This window comes from Candidozyma haemuli (genome assembly GCF_002926055.2).
Source record: "Candidozyma haemuli strain B11899 chromosome Unknown B_2014730914, whole genome shotgun sequence".
In the NCBI taxonomy this organism is placed as follows: Eukaryota; Fungi; Ascomycota; class Pichiomycetes; order Serinales; family Metschnikowiaceae; genus Candidozyma; species Candidozyma haemuli.
This window is the reverse complement of record NW_020289902.1, coordinates 1,732,465-1,759,033: the sequence shown is the minus strand read 5'-3', so window position 1 is coordinate 1,759,033 and position 26,569 is coordinate 1,732,465. Positions and strand designations below refer to the sequence as shown.

Genomic DNA, 26,569 nt, shown 5'->3' with positions numbered 1-26,569 from the left:
GAGGATCTGTTCTCCTTTTATACTTTTTATGGTGGCGGCGGCAAAACACTGGAACCTTCTGCCCTGCATGACTGGTTGCAAAATCGTTCACCAGCATTAGTAATAGAGCATTAAGACAGTGGCACAGCATGTATGAACTTCGTATTTTTTTCTTTTTTCTTTTTGTATGAAGTTTCGGTTTCTTGAGTATGAACGTTTGAAATCTCGAAGATCAGTGTTTGTTTAGGTGGAACATGAGTGTTTGGTTGGTTGGCTTAGTAAGGCTTACAAGAGTACACTGAGAAGTCAGTGAAGCCAGTAAGGAGATCACTTTTCGTATACTTACTAGACATCTTTGGCATATGCATATTTCACAATGAATTAGGTGGAGTCAATTGTCCTGGCTATGCTTTTACGTTTTTTGAGCGTAACATCTCGGTTATTGTTGGTGTTTCGGTGAACAGTGGTCGTACCTATAGCTTCATGAGAGTACCACCAACACTTCCTTCTTCTCTGTTGATACTTTACTTTCTTGGTATCAAAATGAACAGCTCAACTGTCAAATTTCCATTTTGAGTATCTAACATTTTTTGTTTTGCCAATTTTATTTTCAACCTTCTCCAATAACCTCCACCAGACTTTACAGAATGGCTGCGAAATGTGTAACCAAGGTACAAATCATAAAACAAGAAAGCATACCAAAAATACAAAAAACCATACTCTTCCACCAACCTCTTCAGTCTCTCTCCCGAGCCCTAATCCCCTTTCCCAGAACACTCCCCATCCCATAAATCTCCCTCTCTCCCTCCACCTCTCGGCTACTACATAATGGACAGGCATCGCGATTATCAACATCACCACTTCTTCTCCATGTACGACTTGAACGTGCCATGGCCGCTGCTGTCGTATGGACCGCCGCCCCTGGCGACCCAAATGACAAACTTCTATAATGTCATTGCCATGCTATATTCCCTCGGCTATAAGTACCTTGCGGTGAACTATGTGGTTCAGGAAAATACCAAGCTTCCATTCAATACTCCAGATAAACTTAACCCTATACCGATTGAAACGCTTCGAAAGAACTTGAAAAAATATGAAGGGCTCCGATTGTTTACGAGAATTACGTTGGTGATTTCAGATCCCGCCAAATGCCAGAGTATCCTGAAACTTAATGCTTCTTCTGCTTTCGACCTCATCGCCGTGCAGCCATCTACAGAAAAGGCTCTTCAGCTCACCACAACAAACTTAGACATAGACATTGTTTCGTTGCCGATGGGAACGAGGTTGCCGTTTTTCATTAAACACAAGACGGTGGGCCAGGCGTTGGAAAAGGGCATGAAGTTCGAAATATGCTATCTGGGTCTAATATCTGGTCCTGCTCTGTATGAAACATCGATGGTTTTGGGCACTACAGGGCATTTGAGCAGGAAGAACTTTATTTCGAACGTTCTTCAGCTTATCAGAGCAAGCAGGAATAAAGGGCTTATATTTTCCAGTGGTGCTCTGGAACCTATGCATGCTAGAAACTATAGCGATATCTTAGCATTAATGGAGACGCTTGGGTTGAAGGTTTCCAACGGAAAAGAGGGGTTTGTGAAGAACCCTGAATTGTCTCTCATGGCCGGAAGACTCAGGATCAAATCTAATAAGCAGACTGTTATGGTGGGTAACCAAGGCGGCGAAGGCAGAGCAGCCGCAGCCATTATCGATGAAATCACCCCAAAGAAACTAGAGTCTACGAAAAGGGCCAAGAGTGACGATGATACGGCTTCTGCCAAGCGCAGAAAGCAGTAAATATAGATTAAATGTAAATACAGACCGTAATCTGCGAATGCTAATGAAATATGGACAGCCTTACCTTCTGCTTTGAAGGAGACTGGGAGCTTGGTGGCGGTGGCGGAGGTTTTGGTTTCTTCTCGGTTTCAGGCGGTATTCTAGGAGCTCTAGGCGGCATTTTCTTCTTTGGAACGAATATGCCCGCTGGAGCCGGCCGTTTCCGAGGCAGCGACATGGTACTAGCCTGGCTAGGTGGTCTTGGCGGTAGCAGTGCTTCTCCCACTGCATTGGGATCTCTTACCGACCGCTCTGGCTCCTTTTGATGTAGCAGTCTCAGACGAGGAGCCTGTGGAGGCGGGCTTGCTTGTTTCCGTTTAAACACAGCATACGGATCATAAGCAGGCTTTCTTTGACCGCCAAACATCAATTTCCGCAGCTGGATATCTTTCATGGCCTTACCCAAAATCGATTTCGACGAAAACTTCGGCAGTGGGTCTGAATTGTAGTTGCGTTGTCGTATGGGCGTATTCCTGATAATGCTAGGGATTGGCGTGATGGAGTTCTTAGATTTCTCCTTCCGAAGCTTCTCTGTCATCTTTCGTAGTCTCTGAGCCGAAGACGCTCTAAACGTATCTCTCTCTTCCATGTACCGCTGGTACAGCGCCTTGTTAGGCATATCTGTCTGTTCCCCACAAGCAACTCCTGTTTAGCACCCGTATGGATCGGTCTATCAGGAAAGTCCCGTTCAATAAGAAGCCCCCAGATCTCATCAGACTCTGGCGTAACCGTAGGCGAGTTAGCCTCAACCATTGCTAGCTGCTTCAGGTTCATTCGTCTTAGCACTGGTTTGATCAATGCATACGGTGTAAGTCCCACGTCAGTGATTCTTCCCGCCAGCTGCACACACGCCAATAGCGATATGTCTTTAAGCAGCGGCACCATGGTATAATTGGATGAAAGTGGGTCAGTGGTTAGTGGGTGGTCAGTTGGTGGTTGGAGATGGGAAGCACTCGTTATCGATGCGCACTGAGATGCCATACAGAGGCGATAAAGGTGGAGGGAGAGAGGGATGACAGGTGGTTTGGAAGAGTGGGGTTTTTTGGTGGTTAAGTGGGTTAAGTAGATGGGAAGTTTAAGAAAAGGTTATTTTTTTCTTTGATTTTGAAGAACTTGTGGATGTTGTGTTGGGTGGTTAGGGTGGCTTTTTGCACCCAATGGCTTACAGTGAGCGCACTGGGAGAGAGCCAGGGCGAAGGGGCATAGATTGGTTTATATGCCACTGTTTCGTTCTTTATGTCGCTTACTTGAATATGAATGGAATGTAATTATTCTTTCTTTTGTTGCTTTAATTGGTGTTTGTGGGTGCTACATCGAATGTGGAGTGGTGACTGAGGAAGAGAGGACCACAGATTATGGCTGCACTAAGCATTGGGGAAGGCAATAGTTTCAAGATAACAGCTAGAAGAGGTTTGAAACGAACATATGTAAATTCTTAGCTGTTCTAGTAGGTAGTTATGTTTATCAAAGGTATGATATGATAAACATCGAAGTCATGTTATCAGTCACAAAACATACGCTTTCTAGGCATCGAGTGTTTCATATATGTCCTCTTCGTTGCTTTTCGTACGCCCTTAGTTCTGTCCTGATCATCGCCATCCGAACCAATGGAACTGGTACTTAATGAGCAGTTCTAGTTAAATGACCTTTTGGGGCACCAAAATCCATATAATCCACAACTGATGCTTCCTTGTAATAAGATCAGTGAAGTAGCATAAGATTAAACACCCTTGGGTGTCACTGACTCTTCATTTTGACCATTTCAACCCGAAAAACACCATCAACATAAAAAGACGTTTTCCTGCTCTCCTAGTAGCTCCATAACCTCCAAATTTTGACCACACGATCTCTTCAACTACTCCACCACTTCCTGAGAGTTTCACACACCAAGCTCAATGGCTGCAAATGACGACCTGCATACAACTCTCAGCCACACCACTTAGTCACCGCGCTGCTTTCACTTTCAACAAAATCCGATATGGTGTAATGGCTAGCACAGTTCGCTCTCACCGAGCAGATCGGGGTTCGATTCCCCGTATCGGAGCTTTCTTTTTTCGAAAACGACATAACCTTAATTCTTCTCATCTTTTTCATTAACCTTATTTTTTCTAACCGAGGCAACCTTCATTTCTACACCATCTACACTTCAAACATTCTTTTTTGTGTATTCTCTGCCGGAACCGGCCGGAGCTAGATCCATTCTGGGCCCACACAAGCGGCTGGTTCAGCTGCATGTGCGCCTTACCATTGTCTATATTTTAAGACTAAAAGTAGACGATCACCCTAAACAATCCCACTTGGAAATCTCCCACCAAGGGTTTAAAATCTTCCGGATATACGCCGCTGGAAACGGTCAAGAAACCCGGAACATCCTACCCCAGGCTTTTTTCCGCTAAAATCCGCCACTTTTCACGGCACTTGGCGCGTTAGAGCCGGTTGAAATTCTCAACGGCTGCAACCGGCAGGATAACAGGAGACCCCAAAAGCAACCCAATAAAGGGATGGCGAAAAAGTGAGAGGTGTTTGAGAGAAACGGACAAAATCCGACCAATAGAATCGTAGAATCAACCCTGTGCCCTGAAATCTCTTCTTTTTCCAAAAGTGGCTCTCTAGGTTTCGGGATAAGTGGACCCAAGGCCGCGGATGGACGCGCGGCCGGAACGCAATTGTTCCGCGATGTACTCAGGGCCATACGGGACATCCAGGGGAAAAAACTCTATCATCAACACTTCTCTTTGAAAGGTACCATCACTATGCTTTTTAAAAAGGACAAGAAGGAGAAGGAACCACAGGAAGTCGACCTGGACGTGACTCACGTGCCGTTTGTGGAACCGGCTTCGGAGTCTAGAGTACCCGAAGAGCACAAGCTTACGGCTGAACAGAAGGACAAGTTCCTGAAGGTGTATGAGCACTTTGCTCAGGACGGGTTTACCGTGGCAGACTCAGAGGAGGCCCATAAACACAAGGATAAGTCTCATTTCAAGCCGTTGACCGAGGACGAGAAGGCCTGGTTGACGAGGGAGTGTTTCTTGCGGTACTTGAGAGCCACCAAATGGAAGGTGGAAGATGCTGTTTCGAGGATTGAAGGAACGCTTGCGTGGAGACGTGAGTTTGGCATTGCCGGCAACTTTGATCTGGAAAACGAAGTCAATGGCACACTGGTGGCCCAGGAGAACGAGACCGGTAAGGAGGTTATCCTAGGCTACGACAACGACGCCAGACCATGTCTTTATTTGAAGCCCGGCCGTCAAAACACGAAGACGTCGCAGAGACAAGTCCAGCACGTCGTTTACATGCTTGAAAAAGTCATCGACTACATGCCCGCCGGCCAGGACTCTTTGGCCTTGTTGATTGACTTTAAGGCATCTCCTGTGGGCACACAGAACAACAAGATTCCTCCAGTCAGCACAGGAAGACAGGTTTTGAATATCTTGCAGACACACTACCCTGAAAGATTGGGCAAAGCCCTCTTGACCAACATTCCATGGCTCGGCTGGACCTTCTTGAAGATTATTCATCCGTTTATTGACCCTCTTACAAGAGAGAAGTTGGTCTTTGACCAACCGTTCCCAGACTATGTGCCCAAAGCGCAGTTGGATAAGGATTTTGGCGGTAAGGTCAACTTTGAGTATGACCACGACAAATATTGGTCCCAGATGATCAGCATCGCCGAAGAAAAGAAACGCAAGTACGTCAAGCGGTTCGAGACTTTCGGCTCCCGTGTCGGTTTGTCTGAATATGACTTGAGAGGCGACCACGAGGAGTTGAGGTACCAACCAGGCCTTGCATAATTTAAAAAATAAGCCCTCGCAAGCGGGACATTGGGACGGAGCATATAGACAATCTAGACATTAGGTAAAATATCTAGAAACGAGTTTTCATTTGCTGGAACACGAGGAACACGTATAGCAGGCCAGGGTAGGATGAAGGTATGAGAAAACCTCAATACTCGAGCCGTATCAGACAATAACTTCACTAAAATACCACATTCTCTTAGGCAAACAACTTGGCACACTTTCTCTTTTCGGTGACGCCGGTCTTTTCACAGACCATGGTTTCCCAATCAATAGCCACCATTCTTTCACCAGCACCGCCTTCACTCTTGGCAAAAATCACACCCAAATCGTTACGGGCCGTAGTCAAATAATAATTCGAACCGTCACCAAGCGAAAGAACCAGCGCTCTAACCACATCGCCAGGACGGAAACAGTCCACGATCTTCACCTTATCTCTTTCGGTTGATCTAACGTCCTGACTTCTGATCAAACCACGGAAAGCTTCACCAACGTCTACAGGCTGAGCACCAGCAAGAGAGCCTTGAAACGATGCCACAGCGCCATACGACGATAGAAGCTGGGAACCACCGCCCATAGGAACTGAGTACTGAGCAGAAGTACCATTAGAGCCCATTCCCGAATCAGCAGAAACGTTACCTGAGCCCTCGACACAAAGAATCTCACACGTAGCTTGTCTAGGATTGAGTCTGATCACCTTCACCAAAACAACATCGCCTTCTCGAGGAAGATTCGTCGCCGTAGCAGAAACAGCGGCCTGAGCGTCAGAGTCCACTTCCTTAGCGAAACTCGTATAGTCTGTGCCAGGAATGACCGAAACCAAAAACTGCTTTTCCTTCTTGGCCTCTTCTTCCTCTTCCTCCTCCTTTTTATCCACAAGCTGCTGGATAACCACCAGGCCTAGCACTGTAGCCAGAATGAGCTGTGCAGCCTCGTTCTCCAATTGGACAGTAGACGAAACCGTGCCTTTTCCAGGGAAGTAGCGATGCACCACACCGTTTTCGTCTTTAACTGCAGCCATAAGGTACTGGCCAGGGACAGCCGTCTGGGGCACTTTCTGATCTGTCTGGCTCATGAGTAGTGAAAGTGTTGATATGCGATGAGGATGAGGTGCGAAAAGTCAATGTATGGGGCAGTGAAGGTGGTCTAGGAGGAAGTTCAAAAGCACGAAATCATGGTAAATAGTACAAAAGAGAGAAATGTCTAAACGTTTTTATTTCGTGTATTTTCATCGTTATATACTTTCGAGGCTGTGCTGGCGGCAACGAGAACGGTCGAGTGACGATGCCCTGCGTGGTTGCGAAAACTGGCTATGCTATACGAGTTGGATGATCAGAGGGCTTATCTTATCGGAAGAAAGAGGTTGATGAAGAAATGGGGTTTTTTGGGGTGGTGGATAATGGGGATGGTGAGTTTGGTGGAGTTTTGGATGGGTAGGTGGATTTGGCGGTGGCTGCAAAATACTGGTGGAGGCTAAGAAGCAGGCTGTGAGTGGATCGTAGGAGAAAGATAAGGTAAGGTTCGATGGTTCGTATAAGGTATGCGTTATCGGGATGAGAGGGAGAGTGGAGGAGGGTGGAGGGTGGAATTTGAGGAGAGGAAGAGGGAGGTGGTTATTGGGTTGTTTGGGGAGCTGGTGGTTGAGAGACGGTAGTGATGGGTTGGAGTTGGCGGGGGAGGGTCCACCAGGAGGCAGAGTGGATGGACAGTGGAGTAATGAAATGAGGTGGAATGAAGGTGAAGACATTCGAGCATTTGATGACTAGAAATGGTCATTACTTGTCATACTTATAGATAAGGGTAGACATGGTAGAAGGGACAAATCAAGAGCGCTATGGCTACAAGAAAAGCGGCGAAGAGACACTAACCGCTTTCAATGTATCCAGAATACTAACTTTTAGTCTTAAAGACTCTAATGTTAATGAAACTCACGACCTGGGATACTATAATATATATATCCTTGATGTAGGGAAAACATGAGAGATGCTATATAAGGTACAGCTGTGGTAGAAAGAAAGAGGAGGTTCTCCAAGACAATCGACGAAGTGGCATAAAAAAATAGCCATCTTTAGTTTCATCCATTTGATTGCTTGTGACAGAGTGGGTATTGGGATGTCCGTGTCGATGGATGTTCAAGGCAATGTCTTCTTCTACCCTTCCACCTTCAACAACAAAAAGTAGTCAAACCAAGAAAAGCAATATAGTCCTTGAATGACGTTTTGTAATCCATTGTTTCCAATATTCCTTACCTTTCCATCCTTTAACTCGGAACAATGCCATGTCTTGGAATGGCTGCAAACGAGCACTCCCTAACATCAAAACCACCGCCAAAGACCGACTAAAACAAAAAGTAAGCCCCCTTTCAACAGCCTCAACAAACCACCTCCTTTTAAAGACCCTTCCTCCCAGAAACTTCACATTTGGTGCCCCGTCGTGTTCCCCCAAACTGTCCTACTCCTTCTCTCCTGCACTTGCTGCTCATCAACTCTTTCCAACACCATGTCTTATCCAGAATACGTCGACGGTAAACCCCCTGTGATCACTCTTAAGGAGTATGATACTGCTCCTTGGGCAGGCACTACCTGTGTGGACAGAAGGGGTGGTGATTTTGTCATTGTGGTGATGGAGAAGCCAGAAACTGTGGTTGCCAAGGTTGACCCTAAGGATAACGGTACTTTGGATACTATCTTTAAGAGTGCCCACCTGGACTTTTCCACACAGCTTGAGAATAAGGATGTCCAGCGCAAGTAAAGGAGATCTTTGTTGTATATAAATTATGACAAAAAAAAAAACGGATTATCGATATGATGCTATTAAAAGAAATGCGTGTAGCACACGGAGTCTTGATGGACCTCCATCTCGCTCTTGACCTCGTTGAGCTCTTCCCGGATCTGTTGCGCCAACAATGGCGTCAATTGGTTACATGTGGCGATGTCGGGATGTCTATCATACTCTTCGCCGTTGTAAGTGTCGTACAAGATGATTCTGGACGAGAAACGTACTCCTCCAGTCTTGAAAGGGACCTTGGGCGATGCCATAGGAGACTTTCTGATTCTCGAGATGAACGACGTCAAAGACCTCGGGCTCGAGGCAGCACTTTGGTCTGAAAGAGATGGGATCCGGTCATGGTAGAATGGACCCGTTGGCGGTTGGAGCCCCATCAATTTCGGTGATGGAGACGGAACTCCTCTGTTGGCAGCGTTCCCTGTAGTTTTGAGGCCTGGCGCCTGCGCTGGTTTCTTCACTGTGAAACCGTTGCCGATGTCGTTCTCCAGCTCGTCTTCCGACAGGTATATATCTTCGTTGTCGTCGTCTGATTCGTCGTCCGACAGTCCAAAGCCCTGGCCGACAGCCGAAGAGTCGTTCGAGGAATCGTACAAATTTAGCAGCTGGTGAGATCCGGTCTTGGCTATTGTTTGCTTGCTTATCGCGGGGCCATTGAAGCCCTTGAAAGACATGGAAATTGGTCTTGCAACATTGCTTGGCAGTTCCCGAGCCACTGCTTCGTTCATGGCCAAGTTGTAGGCTGTTCCTAAAATAGGCAGCTTACGAAGCGCGTCATCTTGGGTGCCTAAAGTAGGCGTCACCTCGGGCGCTGAAGATTCCGCCAGACCATTCTCAACATTAGCATTAGGATTCTCCACAATCATCAAACTGGGCTCACTTTCTTGCGTGTCGTCTGGTTTAGTCCCGTTTTCATTGTTCGTGTTGATGTGGGGTTCCTCAAGGGTCTCTTCATGATCAGATGCACTGTCCACCTGCTGGGGCTGCTCATCGAACGGCTTAGATTCTTCCACTGTAGGCTTTTCCGGAATGGGCGGCACGACTTCGGTAAGGGGACTCGATCTTGCCGGTTCTTGTGGCGCAACTCTAACTGGTTCGATTGGGTCCAGATATGGAGCCGCAGACTGAGCTTCGTATTCAGGGCTAAAATTAAACTCGCCCAGGTCGCCCAAAGACGGCAACGATGGGTAAGGCTGGGCAGGGGAAGCAGGAAATTCGAGGTTGTCAACGTCGATAAAGTCGGAGAATTCAATGAAATCATGTAGGTTTTCACTGTCCTGGTTCAAGCTGCCCTGGGAGAAGTCCTGAGAAAAGTCAAGCGAGGGAAGAAGACCCAAACCTGGGTTTTCTTCAAGTTCTTCGGTTTCGTGGGCTTCGATGGGGCTAGGCAAGTAATCGTCAGCTACTGCCTGGTCGATCAGATGGACAACGCCATTCATGCTGGTCATCGACAGAGAGTTCTTCAAAATGCTGCCTGATCTTCTCATGGTGTTAGGACTGCTCTGACCGGCCTCACCACTATAAACTATAACGTTTTCATCTGAGCCGTTGTAGTTAATGTAGGAGCTTCTCTTACCGTTAGATCTGATGGAGCGCATAGACCGTGACCTTTCAAGCGACACAATGCTTTCAATCTCATGAGGATTCAACAGTTTAGGGAAAAGAGCTTCGCCTAGTAACTGTTCACTCTTTGGTGGATTCATACTGGACCTGTTGGACTGTGGTGGCTTAGATCTTGGCGTTTCGTTGAACTTGTACTTGAGCAAAGGCGAACCAAACGAGTTTTCATCAAGCTTGAAATCAGGAAGCTTCAAATCAGGCGTTGGTTCCAAAGCCAATTCTTCACCGAAGTTCTCGTTGGCATGTCTCTGAGGAGGATCAACCATTATATCGTCTTTAGTATCATCCTCAGCACCATTCTTGGTATACTCAAAGTTGTAGTCAGAATCTTCCACTTCACGGATCGTATTAGCCTCCTTCGTAGGTTCCAAAGTGTTTGTAGCAGGCGTATCAACTTCGCCCATGGAACCAGGCGTAGTTGGAGTTTGTGGCGTCTTTGACTTAACTTGAGCTGGCGGCTGAACTGGTTTAGGCTCCTCTTCAGGAATAGCTGCAATGTTAGCTTCACTCTTCTTCCGCTTAAACCCTCCAAACAAGTTCTTCTGCTCTTTCTTCTCTGGTTTGTCTTTCTTCTCTTGTTTATTCTCTTTCTTGAAGGTGGAAAACGATGGAGTTGAGTATGACTTGGACTTGAGCTTGGCAGGTCTGCTTGGAGACATTTCCTCCTTCTGCTTATTCAAAGAATGGTTCTTCGACTTGATCTTGAAAAGCCCACGGAAGCTGAACCTCTTGGAGGCGCCAGCGCCCGGGTCGGAGGAATCGGTAGCCGCTTTCTTCTGGAGCGGTTCAGACGACTTGGGTCTGGCGGCAGCCAGAATGTCGCCCATTGTGCTGCTTCGTTTATGAGTGCCAGGAGAAGGCTGGGGACGTTGGAGGTCCGTCAGCTGGTGGTGACGATGAGGGGAGAAGTTGGATCTCGGAGTGCCGAATGCGGACGACAGCCACTTTGGGACGGTGGAGGAGCTCGCCAGCTTCATCGGAGAGGGCCGGGAGGGCAGACCAGTTTCGGTGGTTCCAGACTTTCTGGATGGTTTGGAAGTTGTGGAATCACGAACCGATGAGGCGGGAGCCTGGTTAGGTTCTGCCGATCTTTCAAGCTGGAATGGTGGTTGAAGAACCTCAGCTTGAGGTATAAGCGATTTGACTGGACGAGGGGACGCGGAAGGCAGCTCCTGAGGAGGTTGGGGCAATGCTTTAGTCTCTTTTAGCGTTGTCACCGAGGCAGACTGTGCTGGGTAGCTGGAGTAGTCCACTGGAGTATCTTCAACAGCTGTAGTGTCCTGATCCGACTCCAGGTTCTTTCTGGGGCCCTGAACTGTCAAAAGCTGAGGAGAGAAGTCCTTGGTGGGTCTTTTCACCGTGTAAAACGACGCTGGAGGGTCTAACTTAGGCGTTCCCATGGAATAACCAGATTCGCCAATGGTACTGATTGAAGACAGGTGACGGTGGCCTGGACGTTCAGGCGATGCATTGTTTGATGACCTAGCGACGGATTCAGACGAAGCAGCAGTATGGAACGTCGTCGTGGAAGCATCTGGAGGCGGTCTATGGAGCAGAACACGCAGCCCCTGGTTATATGTATAGTTTGTATTGGAAAACGCCGGTTTATCAAAAACAGAAGCCACCTGGGGCTGGGGCGAGGGTTCTTCCTCTTCGACAATAGCTTCTGGACGACTAGCGCCTGGCTTTTCGTTCATGATACTCTCCAAGGCTTTCATCGAGGGTGAAGCGCTCATAAACGAGGTACGCTGGTTCAACACGTCTCTCTCCGTAGCAGCATCGAGAGTTCCAGCAGCAATGGAGTTTGACGACGTCAGATGAGGAATCGCCACAGACTTGCGTAGTGTCGAGATATGGTTGGCCAGACTGGACTGGGAAATATGAGCCAGTGACGAGTAGAAGGAGTTGTTCCAGAGAGCCTCCTCTGACATGGTGGGTGACCAGGGGGAAGGTATAAGGCGGTATTTATATGAAAAAGAATGTAATTCGAAGCTTTTTATCAATTAGCCAGGGAAGGACGAAATATGGCCTTTTTTCAAGGAAATGGACAATCTGGGGTTTCAGGGAGTAAGGTGGTTTGAAACGGTTTTGACAGTTCTGAGGCAGAGTGAAGTGAGACGAGGCGGCGCGCAGAGGGAAAAAATGGTGTAGAAAAAGCAAAAGGGCAAAAGGGCAAAAGGCGCGTGCAATCTTTGAAAGGAGGAAGGGGTGGAGGGGGAGAAAAAAGGGTGGGTGTTTGGATGTTTTGAGACCGGAGGTACAGGTTTTTACAGCGTCCAGTAGGTGAATTAGCAATGGGAATTCCCAACGAAACAATTCCAGGTCGTTTGGACGTTCCCAGTGTGGACATTCACAGCTGGCGCTGGCGCTGGAGTCGCAAGTTTCGCAGCCGTCTCAGCGAGCGCGACGCGTGTTTGGAGAAAAAAAGGCACGCAGACGCACGAAATTTGACTAATGGGGACAGAAAAAGAGGACCACAGCGGACCAAAGAGGGATTCGAGTGCCACGAAGTGGCACAAAATAGGTGGATGGAGAGTAATTTGAACTTTATTTTCGTAAATGACGTTATCTGATGATGTGTATTTACTACCCTGATTCTTATTTAGATGCCCTTAGTTCCCGTTTCCGTTTACGTCTCTTGGTTCCTGGCAGATTAGGGTTTTGGACCGCGAAAAGTCATACCGCCAAGTACCGCCAAGGCGACATTACCAGCGTTGGATCCACCACTGGAAGCAGGAAGAATGTCAATAAGGCTTTTGAAGAATACACAAAATGGGAGTTTTTCTATCTTCAATGCTACCAGCAAAAAGGCTGTTTTGGCTGGCTGGTTACGCCTGCGCCGCTTCTTCATGGCGGAATGTCGTCGACACATGTTGGGGTCTGGAATGCCCATGTACTGCGCCGCCCAACGGCAGCGCCATTCCGTTGGGTCTATTTTTTGATCAGTCCAACGCAGACAATTCATGTAGGTTCCAAAATTTTAAACCACTTTAGAAGTGGGCGTGGCGTTTGGTGGCATGGGTTGGCGGCTTTTCGCAGCCATTTTTCCACTTTGGTGGGTCTCCCCCCTCCATTGTTCCCGTTTAGTTATATTACCTACATCAATGGCGCAGAACAAAGATCAAAAGACCCTGTAAAATGGAGTCCGAGAATGGAAGGTCCAAAAACACCAAGACTGCTTGGTTCAATGATAGTAGTGGTTTGGATTGTCTTGGTTGGGAAAATCCACATGGCCAGCTCTCTAAGTGGTGGTGGTGGCCCAGGAATGGTGATTCTCCCACAGTCTATTGTCTTAGACAATGACACAATCTCTTTTCTTCTTTTGCTTCTTTTCCAATGGCTTGGGCTGTCTAAGCTTGGGCTTCTCTGGTCTCGCGGAATATGCTGACGTGGTGTCGAAGGAAGAGTCCGTTCTGGAGTCTCTGAAATCACTCTTGGGTCTCAGATTCACCGAACTGGCATCTGAATCGGTAGTGTAGACACTTTCAGTGTAAACGCCAGAGCGCAGGAACACTTGGGAATCGAGTTTAAGCGTAGGATCCAACCCATTCTGTAACAACGAGTTGGCCAAGTACATGTAGAGCTTGATCCACAAGACCTCAAGCTCGTGGGTGAACTTTGTACCGAACCGTTCGTGGAAAGTCTGGATGAATGCTTCGCCCATGAGCTCAAACTGTGGAGGGTCAATGCCCAAGATTCTAGCATGCGTGTTGCCAAGCTTGGTAAGGTAGTCGTCGAGCACCGAAAGGTTCTCTAGGGAGCTGATGGCCAAAGAAATGACACTGGAAAATGACACAGCCTGGTGTCTCAACGACGGAAACATCACCTCCAAGTCTGGCTCCATCGAAAGCAATATGTGGTAGAAAGAAATGCAAAACATCGACAGCGCCATAGATGCATACCGAGAAGAGACCTGGCTGACCTGGTTCTGCTTCACTTGGATAGTTCCCTCAATAGGAAGCGACAGCTCCAGGTGCTCAATCTCCTCGTCCACCAACATCTTATTCCAAGTATACCTCAAAAGACTGATTTCTTTCGGCGTAAGCTGGAACTGGACCTTGAACTTACTCTGCACCGTCAAGTCCGAATCAAGCGACGAGTTCGTACCAACCTTCTTGAGTCCATACGAATCGTCCTCCTGCTTATACTCATGGAGCGTCGTTCCACCAAGCGACGAAGCGTCTGAGCTCGAATCAACCCTCAGAAGAATGTGTTTTCTGACGACATTGATGCTGCCGAGCTGGGAGAAGCGAGTTGGTTTTCTGGAGTTTCTCGTGGTGCTATCGGCGATCATAGGTCGAAATCTGGGTACAAAAACTGGACAAAAAGGGGAAAAACCAGGGGAATGTGAGTGGTTTATATACTTCTGGAGAAGTGACAATGGTGAAAAGCTGGAATGCTGCGAAGTTGCCTGATTTGATGCGGAATGGATAATCCAGGCCAGAGACGTGAAAGGCAAGAAATATGAAAAATGTGTCTAAATTATTTGTGGAATATCCCTTCTTATATACTCTGGGGTCCCCCACGTCACCCAGGATCCCCCAAAAAAACAACCTCTTCCAAATTAACCTTCTTCTTCCATCCCATTTGTCTCTCGGCTCCTGCGTCTGACGATCTGGCGTAGTCTAGTTGAAGCACTTGCCTGCAGTACCGCGTACTTAGATCAAACATTGCGACATCGTTGGTTGGCTGTTCCGCGGTTAACCCACTAGCCAAAAGTGACAGCTTTGAAAGGAAACGGTTATGATATGGTGGGTTGAAATTATTAGGGGGTGTCTGGGTTTTATCTACCAAATCTCTTTATTTCCATAAAACCCTCTCCCCCCTTCAGCTCTTTGTTTCCAACGGTGACGTGGGGAAGTTTTAAGCCCCCGATTAAGCTTCTATGGAGTCGCAGCCCATTGAGCTATGGAACAGAACAGCATTGTGGGCGTTTAAGGGGCAGAAAGAGCATGGAATGCAGGGAATGTAGGAATCAGAGGAAACGGGAATGTCAGGAAGGTCCAGAAACGTGGCCACATTCTGGAAAGAAGCATGGAAAGAAAAGGTTTGGTGGAAGGTAGTTGGTGGTGGAAAGCACTTGGTGATGACGTAGATGGGGGCTTTGCTGGGTCTGGTCCACACGGAATTCCTTATCGCTACCTGTTCAATACTATTTGGTAGTGGTTTGATTACTTTTGATCTGGGGACTTTCCGTGAATAAGGTACGTCGGTTAACGGTCTCCTCACTTATGGTTTGACGACATAACCTTCAGGGAGCCAAATAAGCTTCAATGAGGAACCGGTTTTCTGGTGCTTCAGATGAGTTCATGAGTCCAGCATAGCCTTCACGCTGCCACCATTACTTCACTTCGTTCACCACTGTCTATCTTTCTCTAACGTTTAGTCCAGGGACTGGTGACATCATCGGGATGGTGTCTTGCGAAAGCCGCTCTACTGCTGGGCGGGAGAAATAGTCTAATGTATGTCGTAGGGATCGTCGTAAAAAGAGCCCCTAGATCATGGATCGTTAGGGGATCTGGATGGTTACCACAGTGGTACACTAGCCGTAAACGAAGGTTAAACCAGGGTACGAAGAACGAAGGAGGGTTTCGAGGTATCGTTGAATGCCAAGAAGTTGAGGCTTCGTGGGTTGGAGAGGATTCACATGAAAAGGACGACTATGAGAGAGCTGGTGGCACCACTGAGTTGACGAGGGCTTGACGAGGTTCGTGTGGAAATGGCTCTACTGGCACATCAGATCGACAGAAACCAAGAAGTCTGATTTCAAGCTTTGACGGGCATTTGGGGAAGTGTACTGGCTTGCCCGTTGGCAGATTGGGATAAGAGTTTCATCCAAGTGATAGGCCGTTGCTAAGGGTCAGTATATAGGTTGGTTGGCTGAAGTCCACTCAAGACGAAATGAAGACAAACGGCTTTCCACACCTTTTTGAGTTATACTCTTCCTTTAACTTCCCAAATAAATCCTTGAAGGGATGTTTCTTTGTTCCTTGACGACGGCATTCAACTGCTGTTGAGGATGACGACCTGATCGTTCAGATATCAATCTGGGATGGCATTAATAGCCCAAAATTACCCCCATTCATACTTAGGACTGCCAAAGCTTGGGCTTGCTGTTACAGTCCTTCACCAGAGTGGTATCAGCTTATGTCTCTCCAAAGTCATACACCACCAAGGTGATAGTTGAAACAACCATGGAAACCGCTATCTGATGATACAAAGATACTTCAAAAGCTGCAACGGTACAAACTAGCGGCTACCCACCGCTTTAAGCGGAGGTGACTGTCATCAGAACACAAGACGAAGTCTACATCCCATGCATACCGTTGATGTGGCGTCCACGATGCATTTGGTCCACGATGTCACAAAAGCCAACCGTGTGAACTTAATACTATTTCTGCAACCAGTGCTAATAGCTTATTATTCTACCGGTTCGTCATTTGCTATCCAGAATAGACAATGTTGGTTCACAAAATAGTCAGCAATGAGCGTCGCTTAACTGTTTTCGCTTAGTGTGGCTGTACACGAGATATTCCAAGCTCCACCAGGACAATACCCAGCCAATTCTTCTCTAAACCAACCCCACTTAAGCAAACACACAGAATAAGGTCTTGTCAGCTGGAAAAAGTGCTTTGTCGTTGGCTGGAGTATGCGACATTCTGGTTGCAAAAGACATTTTGGACTGCAGACAGTGCTACTCCCAAGCATTTCCATACTACAACCCTCTTTTGCAACAGCAATAGAACTTAAGTCACGTTCAGATTCTCTTAATCTCCATGCTTAGCGGTACCTTTCCTTTTTCTCGGTGCTAAGTTTTTCAGGGCCCGGGCGGGTCTTTTTTTCTTAACCATCTTGGCTGGAGACTTGCTAGTGTGAAGAAGAATTGATTTTTTTTTCTTAACACAAATGTGACAGTCTTGGCAAGCCATATCAATAATTGGTTCAAGGCACTGTGGCTGGACAAAAAACCAAAGATAGGGCAGTGGAAACTCCAGAATCAACTAAAACAACGGTCAGACGATAAAAAGCAGGTTCACATTGACCATAAAAACACTCCTGCCGTAGATATCCATGCAGCGTAGAAACACCATCCACACATGGGCCAGTTTGCAACTGTGGTGGCGATTTTGACGCAATCGATAATTCGCAACCAAATGATACAAAACCAAGCATATAACGGTAATCAGTTAAATTGGCGATGGGCAATGAACGATGAGGTCCTAAGAATTATAAAAGACCCAAGATGACGTTCATGGGGTCTTTGAAAACCACAAAAAATGCGTTTCTTCACCAGGAAAAAGTCCTCGGATGATCCTATCGTCAGCGACGGTGGCAGCTTTGAAAGCAGAACCTTGGACAGGACCGAAGGTACTTTGGAGAAGCACGAAGAGAGGGTTGATGTGAACTCTTCGGATAACTCAGGCACCAGGGCTGATCTGGATAAAGAGCCATCTGATCTTGAGGACCAGATGGAGTTCGAAGAGTCAAACCCGTTCTTGGACCCTTTCATCGCCGAGCATTACCGCCAGAAGTACGAAGCATGCAACTACGAATGTCGTGAGGCGTTCGACCCACATCTCCAATGGACCCGCAAGGAAGACAAGAAGGTGATGCGTAAGGTCGACAAAAGGGCCATTTTGAGTGCTTGTATCATGTTCTTTGCGTTGCAGGTCAACAGAGGTAACTTGCACGAGGCTGTTGCTGATAACCTTTTGGACGACTTGAACATGGACACCAACGACTATAACTTGGGTAACACGCTTAACTTGGTGGCTTTCTTGTGTGCTGAGCTTCCATCGCAGATTATCTCCAAGGCAATTGGGCCAGATATCTGGATTCCTATTCAGATCTGTTGCTGGTGTGCTGTTTCGACTTGTCAGGGTGCCTTGCAAGACAAGACTGGCTTCTTGATTTGCAGAGTGTTGATTGGTCTTTTCCAGGGTGGTTTTATCCCAGATATGGTTCTTTGGCTTTCGTACTTTTATAAATCAGGCGAGTTGCCGCTTCGTTTATGGGGTTTCTGGACGGCGTTGGCGCTTACCCAGACCATCACGTCTGTGTTGGCATACTTCATTCTTAGAATGAGAGGCGTGGGTGGATTGACAGGATGGCAGTGGCTTTTCATCATTGAAGGATCTTTCACCTTCCTTATTGGTGTTGCGTCGTTTTATCTTATGGTTCCTTCTGTGGTTCAAACCAGAAACAAGTTACATCCAAAAGGCTGGTTCACCGAACGTGAAGAAAAGATTGTCGTGAACAGAATCCTTAGAGACGACCCTAACAAGGGCGGTATGAATAACAGACAAGCGCTTTCCTTCAAGGCTATCCGTGGAGCTATTATGGATTATAACTTGTGGCCGATTTTTGCCATTGGTCTTTTGGCGTACATTCCCATGCTGACAGTGCAACCATACATGGTGTTGGCAATGAAAGACCTTGGATTCAGTACACTTGACGTTAATTTGTTGACGATTCCGCTGCATATTCTTCAGATCATTTTCATGCTTGCAGTGACTCTCTTTTCAGAGAAGATCGACGAAAGAGGCTTCACTTGTCTTTCGCTACCTATAGTGACCATTCCCTTCTTGGCTGCTATGAGATGGTGGCCTGGAACAATGGAGGACGCCTGGTTGACATGGTTCTTCGTCACCATGGTGCTTTCGGCTCCGTACATCCACGCCATGTGTGTGGCTTGGGTTTCCAGAAACTCCAACTCCATCGAATCTCGTTCCGTGTGTTCGGCCTTGTATAACATGTTCGTCCAGGCAGGCAGTATTATCGCCTATAATATTTACCGTGAGGACGATTTGCCAAAGTACCGCCGTGGTAACGAGCAGCTTTTCGGGATCATGATTGGTTTGCTTCCTGTGATATTATTTGCCAAAGGCTTCTATGTGTGGAAAAACAAGAAGCGTGATGAAGTGTGGGATACCATGACAGACGACGAGAAACAGACATATATTGCCGAAACCACGGACCGTGGTAACAAGCGTCTTGATTTCAGATTCGACCATTAGGGCATTTTTCAGGGCTTTTGATAGATAGAATAATACATCAAGTATCATAGACACATCAACAACCACATCAATACCACAAAGCCGTATAGCCCTACGGACACCCCAGGGAGCCAAAATCACGCCATTCTGAGCCACTTGTGTTACTGTTCAAGGAAGGACCTTCTTGGCTGCTTTTCATGTGCAAAGTGAAGCTCAAGGCAATGAAATCATCGTGCGTTCTTCGATGCGCTGACGGGAGCAACAAAACACAAATTCGACATACCAAGCAGCAGCATGTTTTTTTCTTTCGTTGCTTATCTGCCATTCTGTTTTTCCGTGATTCCTTCGCCTACCGTTTTGTGGCACTTTTCGTGCCCCCACGCTGAGGTTGCTCTGGGCTGCAAAGCTAGATCATATGCCTGTTGGGCTAAATCTGGGAGTAATCTTGCAGACCAGCAAGGCAAGGACCTGGGACCCACTGGTTGTAGTCACTAGGAAGTCCCCCTCCGTTATCACAAGCGGAAATACTTATCTCAGTTTGGCAAGAGGGCATTGTGTCCCACTGCTCAACGGTTAACCGTCTGTAAGAAGGATAAACTCCAAGCACGATTATGTTGCCTGGGCTAAGCATGTTCCGTATCTGCAGAAACAATTGGCGAACACCTGGCCAGCTGAAAGAAGCAGTTTAATCCGGTGGGTTGACTGAGTAAGACAAGAATGGTGATGGTTAGAGAAGGCAAGGCAAGTAAAGGAACAACCACCAAGGTAGAGTGGTGATCCTCGGCACGAACAGAAGCCGAGGAGAAAAAGGTCACATTTGAAGATTCACTTATCCATGAGGAGAGCAAAAACCTCTAAGGTAGTTTTCCGTTTCTGGAAAACATGGGGAAAAAAAAAAAATAATGTCAAACTCCGAAGTGGCTTCTGACAATTTTTTTGGGTTGTCGTGGGATCACGGGAAATGAGAAAATTCTCCCCCACATTCCATATGCCTTGACCTTGCCTTTACTTTCTTTTGCCTTCTCCTCGAGTTTCAGGCGCTAGTTGATGTTTTGCAGCCAAATGTTAAATTGGCCTTGGCAAGAACCCTTTGGTTCCTGGGATTTTCGTGGAGTCGCAAAATAACGCAATTTTTATGTCGATCACTTCTTCTAAGCCAGGGAGATATTTTCTGGTGAAGAAATGCTATTTTCTTTCTTTACAGGGGATTTCCACGGATAACCTCGGTTGCAATGCAGATCCACGCTTAGGCCTTGCACCGATCAACAAAAAGAAGATTCTGTTCTACACGTCGGCAACATCAAAAGAAACTGCCGGCTCGTAAAAGCCATATTATTAAATCCTATAGTTATCATTTCAGTTCATTGCAGTTGAGCACTCCATCAGTGTGTACAAGTCTCTCTGTTCGCTGGTCATTTCAGCATAGTAACACTGTAAGGCTCTCTGTAAAGCAGGGACGAGTTTGTCCCATCTAAGAATTCTGAATCCTTTGTCGAAACCACGAGGCTTGCGTACTTCGTAGGCCATAATCAGTCTGGCAAATTCTGCCTTGCGTTTTTGGCCTTCTCTTTGTGCTTCAAGCACGGCTTCTTTTTGGGATTCAGTCATTTCTCTATCCTCTTCAGCCCGTCTCTCGGCTTCTTTCGCTTTGGAGTGGTACGACGCCTTCAGCCAGAATGTCAACAAGTTCAGCCGGATACGCCCGCGTTCTCTGCGACGGAGTTTCAGATCCATCAACTTCGACTGAATGAGTGTTTCAACAATGGCCACCACTTCAACGGACGTGATGTAGAAATTAGTGCCTGGTTTGTCTTCGTCGCTGGCCCGGTCCCAAGCCAAACACGACACTTCGACGACATCTGTATCTGGAGGTGGTTTTTCCATTTCTGGATGGTCGTTTGCGTACCCAACAACAGAAAAGTCGATGTATATGAAATGGCCCTTTTGTCTGCGTTCAATACGTACAATTCGACGGCGATCGAGTTTCTCATTTCTGGACCATTTTGAATGACAGACATCCTTCACCGGCTGGCCTCCAACTACAAGCTCAACTTGTAAGTGCTGAAGGTCTCCCTGCAGCGGTTCAGGAGGACGAACGGAGGAGCCTCCAGAGGCTACACCACGAACTATTTTGCAATGATGTTGTGGAAGGACATTAGGAATTGAAGGAACCAGCGTGGGTGCTATCGGGCTGATTTTCAGCGGGCTGGTGAGACTGGATTCAATAGAAGTGACCAGATTGGATGAACTGAGCGAGTCTAGCAGGTCTCTAGAAAACACTGTGCTGTTGGAGTCTCTAGACGAGCTTTTGGAGCCCTGCAGTGGACGTTTGGGGGCTCTGGAGCGGGAAGCACGTTTCCTTGTTGGTCTTGTTTTTCTGACAGCGTCCGTGACAAGAAGTGGTGGTTTATCAGGAAGGTCAGTGGGGCCAAGGGACACAGACTTCGCTGGCGAAGGCGCCCTAAGCGGTTGTGGAGGTGGTGGAGGGATCTGAGCCTGGGCCGGAGGCATTGGTGGAATACCAGAAAATTCTGGATTGCCGTTCATGGAGCCATTGGGGTGGGCTGGAGGTCCACCGTTAATAGCACCTCCAATTGGACCTGGATGACCAATTGGCGGTTCATTTTGGCCAGGGAAAAGGCCATACATCAACAAACGTAGGTCGGCCGAGTCCTCCTGAAAGTATTCTGGGTTTAACCTTGGATCCCGTTCCATGGCAAACTGGTCAGGCTGGAATGCCAGGCTAAACAGGGCGCCTGCTGGTCCTATCATCTGCAGAGAAGGAATCTGAAACTCTTCTTGTTGTGGAGTCGCCGTCCGCATATCGGCATAATCAGAAAACGAAAAATCATAGCCTGAAGTCATTGGCGCCGGCGCCAAAGGGTCAGTTTCGTCTAGCACTAACTGGTACAGCAGCCCTGACGTTCCCGAGGTACCTGAAGTATGAGGTCTCAGGAAAAGCTGTGGTGGAGGATGCTGCTGGTGGAATTGTTGAAGCTGGTGCTGTTGATGTTGTTGGGGAGGAAACGGGTAGTTTTCAGGGAATTGCTCAAACTGATGGGCGTGGGGATTATGAAAGTGGAAATTGGCCATATCAGGAGCAGCAGGGCGAAGGATGTAATTGTTCATGAAGGCGAGAAGGCTAGGGAGTGGCAGACGGCACTAGAGCCGGTTAAATTAATCAATTGAGGTGGGTTGAATTGGAAGGGATTGTTTGGGAAGGATTTGATATATTGTTTTAATTGTTTAGCGTTGATTGTTTGCTTTGATCACTGAGGATCGAAGGCTTTTTAGATGTACAAAACAAAAGGGCAGAAGGGAGATCAAAATAAAAAAAGGTCCAAACAAATAAAGGGTCCTGGGGAAGAAGGTGAATATATAGTGCAGAGGAGAACAGGAAGGAGGAGGGAAAAAGGCAACATTGTATATATAAGTAGGGAAGTATTATTTAGGGAAAGGCAAATAAAAAAAAAAAAAAAAAAAAAAAAAAAAAAAGCTTTAGCGTATGCTGTGAGCTGCAGTAGGTGCATGGGGGGTTCTGTGTCTGGGACGATAATTTAATTAGTATGGCGATGCACCTGTGCTTCTGGGGTAGGTTGGTGATGCACGTCTTGCAGTGGGAACGACGTACGCCGTGCAGCAGGCTGATGCACGGTAGGTACCGCTGGTTGTGTGCCGTCGTACTCAGGCAGTATGTGCATCTTGTGTATCTCGCGCGTCGGCGTCCGCTCAATATATACCGAGCATCCCGCAGATAGTTCTGACAATAGCAGCTATTTTAGAAGCCGAGAACAATGCTCTCCCGGTCCCATTGTTAACGGCAGCCCGCTTGCAGGTCATCCACGATGGTTTCGGTGTTTAGATCTCGTAGGGTACCTCAAGAACGTTATACCGGAAACGCATTTCCGCTTAATAACACCGTATCCCCTGACTTACACAAGAGGCTATGTTACTGCTGGGGGCCTTTTCTTCGCTGCAACTGAAGCAAATGTTCGCTTGGAGAGGACAGAAGAATCCTATTCTCTTGCGGTACTGCAGAAAATCCCCCAACTTTCGTCGGGTGCACTTGTCCCAATATGCACGATATCATGCATGGCCTGCACATACGCATCTGAGAAGAAGGTAGGAAAAAAAAAACCGCAAGACTCTTAAAGGTCGTAAATGGTGGCTGATTTAGCAACACTAAATTAGGCGAGAATGAAGGCGCTTCAATATGATCTTCAATATGTAAATGGTGTCATTATCGACATTCATAAAAAACGGGAAAAAACTCGGTAAATTCGTAAATCTTCATACGTGTTTTTTCTTGACAGCGATCGACAGTTGCTGCAAGCGGAAGTTTATTTTGCGAGACAACAGAAGCATCTGAAAGAAAAAAATCGAGGCATGGAAAAAACAAGTGAAAAAAAAAAAAAAAAAAAAAAAAAAAAAAATAGAAGAACGTCCAGAACATGGCTTACAGCCAAGAAAGGGGCAATCTACGAGGATTCGCCCACGGAAAGCAATTTTTTCGGATTCTCCAACCCGAGTATACCCAGGCCAGCGTTTTTTCTGGTCCTTGTGGGCCGTTTTTGGACCATTTTGCGCTTGAACCAGTTATGACGAAGAAGAAGTATCCAAAGAAACACAAAACCCTAACGAAATACGAAGCATGGTCCTCTCCTTCTGTGAGTTATGCTTGCCATGATCTCCACCTTCCAGAGTTCTCTTAAATCCAAAAAAAGTCTCTTTTCACTAAAGTACTCTTAGTAACCTTCACTCTCTACTCTTTCACCAACGTGAATCGCCCCGACGGTGCCGTAAATGTGGGCCGTTTGGTCAAATTGCTCTTTTGCTGCCTTCTCCACAACCTTTGCTCAGGAGATAGACTCCCGATAACTTTGCATGACGAAAACGCAGAATGGGTTAAATGGATAATGGACTTGCCAAAGAAGAAACCCCCAAGCCATCACCACCAGAGAATGTGAAGGAAGTGGGAAGCATATGAACTACAAGAGAAAAAAATCTACTTTCATTGCCACGTCGAACTTTACTAAAAATGTGTTTGTGTAATTCGAAAGTGGTGATGTTCTGTTACTATTGAGTTTCCGGGAATCCCGGTCAAATAGGCTTAGGAAGTGGGACGTTCTTTTTTGGCACATCTGCCTACTGGAAGTGGACCTTTGCTGTGGATGGGGTGCCCCAACCCCTGGCGCCAGGCGGCTGAAGAAGTGGGTCTGATAAGCTGGTGGTCTTTCTTTGCTCCTTTGGCACTTGCACTTGCTCACTGGTTAGACGACGACTCGGCTATGCTACGTTTCTTTTCGCTTAGGTGGGTTGTGTTGCTGTCACACCGCTGACGTCGATGGTGGTGCTGGAAAGGGAAAAGCATGGAAGGTGGTGCTTAATCTGGGTGGAGTGATTCGGTTAAAAGAGCCTGTTTTTTGTGGGTGCTGCTTATCTGATTGGAGATGCAGCAATGTTGGTTAGGGGTTGGATTTGGGCTAGGTTTGGCCTTGGGGAGGCAAGTACGAGGTTTGCTGTGGGTTGGTACTTCCAGAGCCAGAGCCAGATTTATGGTTCTGTGGAGTCAGTAGCAAACACCAAGTAGAGGACGTTCTTGGTTACTTGAAGCCACAACTGCCCCTAATTTACAAAGAAATAAAAGTAAAAAATGCTTTTGGATACCTCGGAATGATCTTTGTAGATACCACTCTTCTTCTTCAAATAGCCAATCCACATCCCATTTAATTCCCACTTCCTCGACTCCAACCCACCAAAAGCTTCCAAACTGCTCTTCCTCCACCCCTTACAAATACCTAACCCTTTCCCTCGTCCAACCACCAACCCTTCTCTTCCACTGCTTAAAACTCCCACTTCATCCTTCCATCCTCCACTCATTCTCCCCCAATCTTTCCCCCAACCTGACGTCACCTTGCCAACCTCCAGCCTTGCCTGGCCTTTTCTTCCCTTCCAACGTTACATTCGCCCTTACATGGAAATCACCCTACATCGCCGTGCCTCCAAATGTAGATGTACAAGTATGTTGGTTGGTTTGTAAACTGTGTTGGACTGGCAACCGCTGCCAATGCTCATAACAGCCTTTTCCAGAAACCGTAAGTGTATTAAGCTTTTAAGCTTTCGATGAACTAATAATGTTCACTTTTGATCTCACAACTACACAAAACCTCTCTATTTCATCTCACCTCTCTTCCTCATCTCACCTTCCCTCTCTCATTTGCAACCAAAGGCTGCCAGGAGTTAACAAGATAGGACTTAAGCCACAACCACGAGGATATACCCGGATCCCGGATTTTAGGCGCCGTGCCACGAGGCATCTGAACGTGACACGGTGGATCGGCTTGGGTGTTCGGCCCGGATCGTATCTGGCATTAGGATCTTGCTTAGCTTGTGATATACAAGATGGGGGACGATTTTGGGGGCACAAAAGGGCACCAAGACATGTTCTTCCCCACTGGTTCCACGGGGAAAAAAATGGGCTTCTATACTGACGATCGTTCGCTGTGGCTGGGCGGGCGGTAGATCTCGCTAGTCGTCTAGACAACCAGGAAAGGTGAGGTGAAGGGGTGGTTAAGCCACCGTGTGTTGGCAGTAACAGGCTATTCTTCCCTTATTATGGTGGTTGATGCTTTGAGACCCAAGTTGTGGCTGGTGAAGCCTGACTCTGGCCAAGTGTCTTTGAATCCCGTAAACGGGAACCTTCTCGCTGGCGGCGGCTCTGCAGCGAGGTGCATTGCATCGCGCGCCAGATCTGCATGGCATGCTTTAGCGCCGCAGATATTTTTTAATTTATTATTTTTCCAGATGGCTATCCTACTGCTTTCTGCCCAACACAAACCTGCAACGTGATTACCACTCTCCCTCCTGTCCAAAATGTCTCCCAATTTGCGCTTTTGCGTTGTCCCCCCTCTGGCGCCGCCCCTCCTTCTGTAACCACGGCAACCACATCCATCCCTAACAACCCGGTTTCGGCCAACTACACTATAAAAGAAACGCCATCTCCCACGTTTAATTTGGTACCCCCACATCGCAAGCCAAGTGTTACTTCTCTACATCTACACGTAATTCTCTAGAACATCCCAAGAATGCAGCCAGTCCTGCGTCCCCGCCTCGCCTCCACTCGGCGCCCATACATTTCGATATTTTTTATCCTTTTTTAACCCTTAATTTTTTTTTTTTTTTAACCCTTGGCTTTAGGGGCCCTTCCTCCGCTAGTCCCTTGCCTCCTGCCTGCTCATTTATTATCTACGGGCCTGCCCCAGTATTATTTGTGCTATTCTGAGCCGATGCAGCTGCTTGTTCTGTGCGGCGATGGCAGGCATCCATCCATTTTGCCTATTTGCTTAGCGTTGGCTCTTTTGGGATAAGCGACAAGCGCTAAGCTAATAATACTCAGAGGCACCTCGAGAAATGCCCTCCAAAATGCCTTGGGCGTCGAGAGATCACGCTCAGGGCCCAACTGAGACAGAGAGGGTTCTCACTCAAGTCTAAAGTGATCTTGTGATCTTTATTCAGCTCCCACATATTCCAAGTCCCAAAAACCTTCGATGCTCATGCTGCTGG

The 26,569-nt window shown here is 47.2% G+C and overlaps 8 protein-coding genes and 1 non-coding gene across 9 annotated transcripts; 4 read left to right on the top strand and 5 right to left on the bottom strand. All coding sequences in view use genetic code 12, as the record gives it.

Moving 5' to 3' along the window:
• Nucleotides 1-849: 849 nt before the first annotated feature.
• Nucleotides 850-1,773, top strand: RPP1 (RNA-binding RNA processing protein; the record flags this gene model as incomplete). The annotated part of the gene is made up of 1 exon (XM_025485269.1): nt 850-1,773. The coding sequence occupies one exon, from the start codon at nt 850-852 to the stop codon at nt 1,771-1,773; it is 924 nt and encodes a 307-aa protein (XP_025340200.1).
• A 40-nt stretch (nt 1,774-1,813) lies between these two features.
• Nucleotides 1,814-2,697, bottom strand: ELA1 (elongin A; the record flags this gene model as incomplete). The annotated part of the gene is made up of 2 exons (XM_025485268.1): nt 1,814-2,419; nt 2,449-2,697. 2 exons carry the CDS (start codon nt 2,695-2,697, stop codon nt 1,814-1,816), a joined length of 855 nt encoding a protein of 284 aa, XP_025340199.1.
• A 1,087-nt stretch (nt 2,698-3,784) lies between these two features.
• CXQ85_001564 lies at nt 3,785-3,856 on the top strand. The gene has a single exon. It is a non-coding gene; the product is annotated as a tRNA-Glu (tRNA).
• Nucleotides 3,857-4,565: 709 nt separating this feature from the next.
• Nucleotides 4,566-5,603, top strand: PDR16 (phosphatidylinositol transporter; the record flags this gene model as incomplete). Its single annotated transcript, XM_025485267.1, has 1 exon — nt 4,566-5,603. The coding sequence occupies one exon, from the start codon at nt 4,566-4,568 to the stop codon at nt 5,601-5,603; it is 1,038 nt and encodes a 345-aa protein (XP_025340198.1).
• Nucleotides 5,604-5,805: 202 nt separating this feature from the next.
• CXQ85_001562 (exosome non-catalytic core subunit) lies at nt 5,806-6,681 on the bottom strand (the record flags this gene model as incomplete). The annotated part of the gene is made up of 1 exon (XM_025485266.1): nt 5,806-6,681. One exon carries the CDS (start codon nt 6,679-6,681, stop codon nt 5,806-5,808), a length of 876 nt encoding a protein of 291 aa, XP_025340197.1.
• A 1,738-nt stretch (nt 6,682-8,419) lies between these two features.
• BNI4 (Bni4p) lies at nt 8,420-11,941 on the bottom strand (the record flags this gene model as incomplete). The annotated part of the gene is made up of 1 exon (XM_025485265.1): nt 8,420-11,941. The coding sequence occupies one exon, from the start codon at nt 11,939-11,941 to the stop codon at nt 8,420-8,422; it is 3,522 nt and encodes a 1,173-aa protein (XP_025340196.1).
• A 1,361-nt stretch (nt 11,942-13,302) lies between these two features.
• CXQ85_001560 (uncharacterized protein) lies at nt 13,303-14,304 on the bottom strand (the record flags this gene model as incomplete). The annotated part of the gene is made up of 1 exon (XM_025485264.1): nt 13,303-14,304. The coding sequence occupies one exon, from the start codon at nt 14,302-14,304 to the stop codon at nt 13,303-13,305; it is 1,002 nt and encodes a 333-aa protein (XP_025340195.1).
• A 2,983-nt stretch (nt 14,305-17,287) lies between these two features.
• CXQ85_001559 (uncharacterized protein) lies at nt 17,288-19,027 on the top strand (the record flags this gene model as incomplete). Its single annotated transcript, XM_025485263.1, has 1 exon — nt 17,288-19,027. The coding sequence occupies one exon, from the start codon at nt 17,288-17,290 to the stop codon at nt 19,025-19,027; it is 1,740 nt and encodes a 579-aa protein (XP_025340194.1).
• A 1,335-nt stretch (nt 19,028-20,362) lies between these two features.
• On the bottom strand, nt 20,363-22,135 carry CXQ85_001558 (uncharacterized protein; the record flags this gene model as incomplete). Its single annotated transcript, XM_025485262.1, has 1 exon — nt 20,363-22,135. The coding sequence occupies one exon, from the start codon at nt 22,133-22,135 to the stop codon at nt 20,363-20,365; it is 1,773 nt and encodes a 590-aa protein (XP_025340193.1).
• Nucleotides 22,136-26,569: the final 4,434 nt, after the last annotated feature.